Raw genomic sequence first — 1,954 nt, 5'->3', positions numbered from 1 at the left:
CAATAATTAGCTCTCATAGTAAACGCCACCTATCCCGTTTCATAAATAAAATCAAATCGTAAATAATTCACAAATAAAACAAGGCAAAAAAACGCCGCTGTAAATGTAGAATCAATATATTATTGTCACTTATATAAAAAAAAAAAAAAAAAAATTTCTTTAATATTACGTCAAAAATTATCCTAATAATCAAATTTCTTTCAGCATTGTCATTACTATATAACATCGAAAAATAATCCGATTACATTAATTCGTCTACATAATTTCTTGTTTAAAAAAAACAACACGTGACAATTACAAATTCCTAAGCGTACTTCGTACCGCGGCCGATAAGCGATAAACAAACCCGAGTCATTAACCCCACCAATTATTTTTTCTAACAACGCGAAAAATACCAATCCGTAACATCCAAACACAGCAAAATCCAAAATATTTAAATATTTTTTTTTACAAAAAAAAAAATAAATAAAATAAAATAATTTTTTTTAAATATCGCACAACGATGGCAACCAACGGCGAACATGAATATCAAGAATGGCAGCAAGTTCAACCGCAGCTACAAGAACATACGGAAGTACACAAAGTCAGCGTGAAACTCCCACCATGTTGGAAAGAAAATATAACGCTTTGGTTCATACAAGCCGAAGCTCAATTTGCCACGGCAGGAATTACCACAGATGAAACCAAATATTATATTATATTGGCAGCACTGGATACGGATTCACTAAGAATTGTGAGCGACATAATAACGCGACCTCCAACAACAGGAAAATACACACACCTGAAAACAAACCTGATAGCACGACTGCAAGACTCCGACCAGAAGAAGCTAACAACCTTGTTAACAGGACTACAACTAGCAGACAGAAAACCATCAGAGCTAATGAGGTGCATGAAGGAGCTAGCAGGACCCAGTCTAGCAGAAAATCGTATAACAAAAACCCTGTGGCTACAGAGGCTACCTCAACAAGTCCAAGCAATATTATCAGCAACGAAAACAGAGAATCTGGACGAAATGGCCAACACGGCAGACAAAATAATGGACATATTGAGAAAACCGGAATTAAACAAAATAGACGAAGATCGACCATCCACAGCAGCACGGCAATACAATGCAACATGCGATCAACCAAGAAACGAAAATCTTAGTGACCTAATACTGCTGAGCCTGCAGAAGCAAATAGAACTACTAACGCAGGAAGTTAAACAACTAAAAGCGAAACACGAAAACGACAACTGGCAAGGACGCATGAGCCGCTACGACAACAGACGACAAGAAAACGGCCGATATAGAAATAAAAGCAGATCCCCATACCGAAGCATGTCTAGAGAAAATTCAAACGGCATATGTTTTTACCACAACAAGTTCAAAAACAAAGCATTCAAATGTAGAAAACCATGCAGCTTCCAGCCGGAAAACGCCAACGGGGGGCCAAACTAGAGGCCTGTAACCCCCCTCATGATACATTCCGCCTCTTTGTTTACGATCGAAGAACCAACATGAAATTTCTAATCGACACTGGAGCCGACGTATCCGTGTTACCGAGGTCATACAACAACATAGAGAATTCACTCGCCTCCGACGAGACAACAACAACACTCTACGGCGCCGATGGAAACCAAATAAAAACATACGGTACAAGAACACTCGAATTAAACTTAAATTTAAGACGACCATTGAAATGGAGATTCATAATCGCCGACGTGTCAAGAGCGATACTAGGAGCCGATTTCCTACATAATTATAACTTAAGCGTAAACTTGAAAAACGCAACGTTAACTGACAACGTAACTGGATTAAAAGTAGACGGAAACACTTGCAAAAGTCCGTCTTCAAAAATTTCACTAATCAATAACAACTGTGAATATCACAAAATCATGGCTAAATACCCCGACATACTTAAACCAAAAATGGACATCGGACATAAAAAGAAACATGAAGTGAAACACATAA

The 1,954-nt window shown here is 37.9% G+C and overlaps 1 protein-coding gene across 1 annotated transcript; it reads left to right on the top strand.

Annotated features, from left to right (window-relative positions):
- Positions 1–502: 502 nt before the first annotated feature.
- LOC148308506 (uncharacterized) lies at positions 503–1,441 on the top strand. Its single transcript, XM_088261592.1, has one exon. It carries the CDS (start codon positions 503–505, stop codon positions 1,439–1,441), a length of 939 nt encoding a protein of 312 aa, XP_088117718.1.
- The last annotated feature ends 513 nt before the right edge of the window (positions 1,442–1,954 follow it).

This window comes from Brachycentrus maculatus, unplaced genomic scaffold, assembly GCF_059751285.1.
Source record: "Brachycentrus maculatus isolate JH-2025_06_01 unplaced genomic scaffold, ASM5975128v1 h1tg000159l, whole genome shotgun sequence".
Lineage (NCBI taxonomy): Eukaryota > Metazoa > Arthropoda > Insecta > Trichoptera > Brachycentridae > Brachycentrus > Brachycentrus maculatus.
The sequence above is the reverse complement of the archived record's forward strand: the minus strand, read 5'-3'. Positions and strand labels throughout refer to the sequence as shown.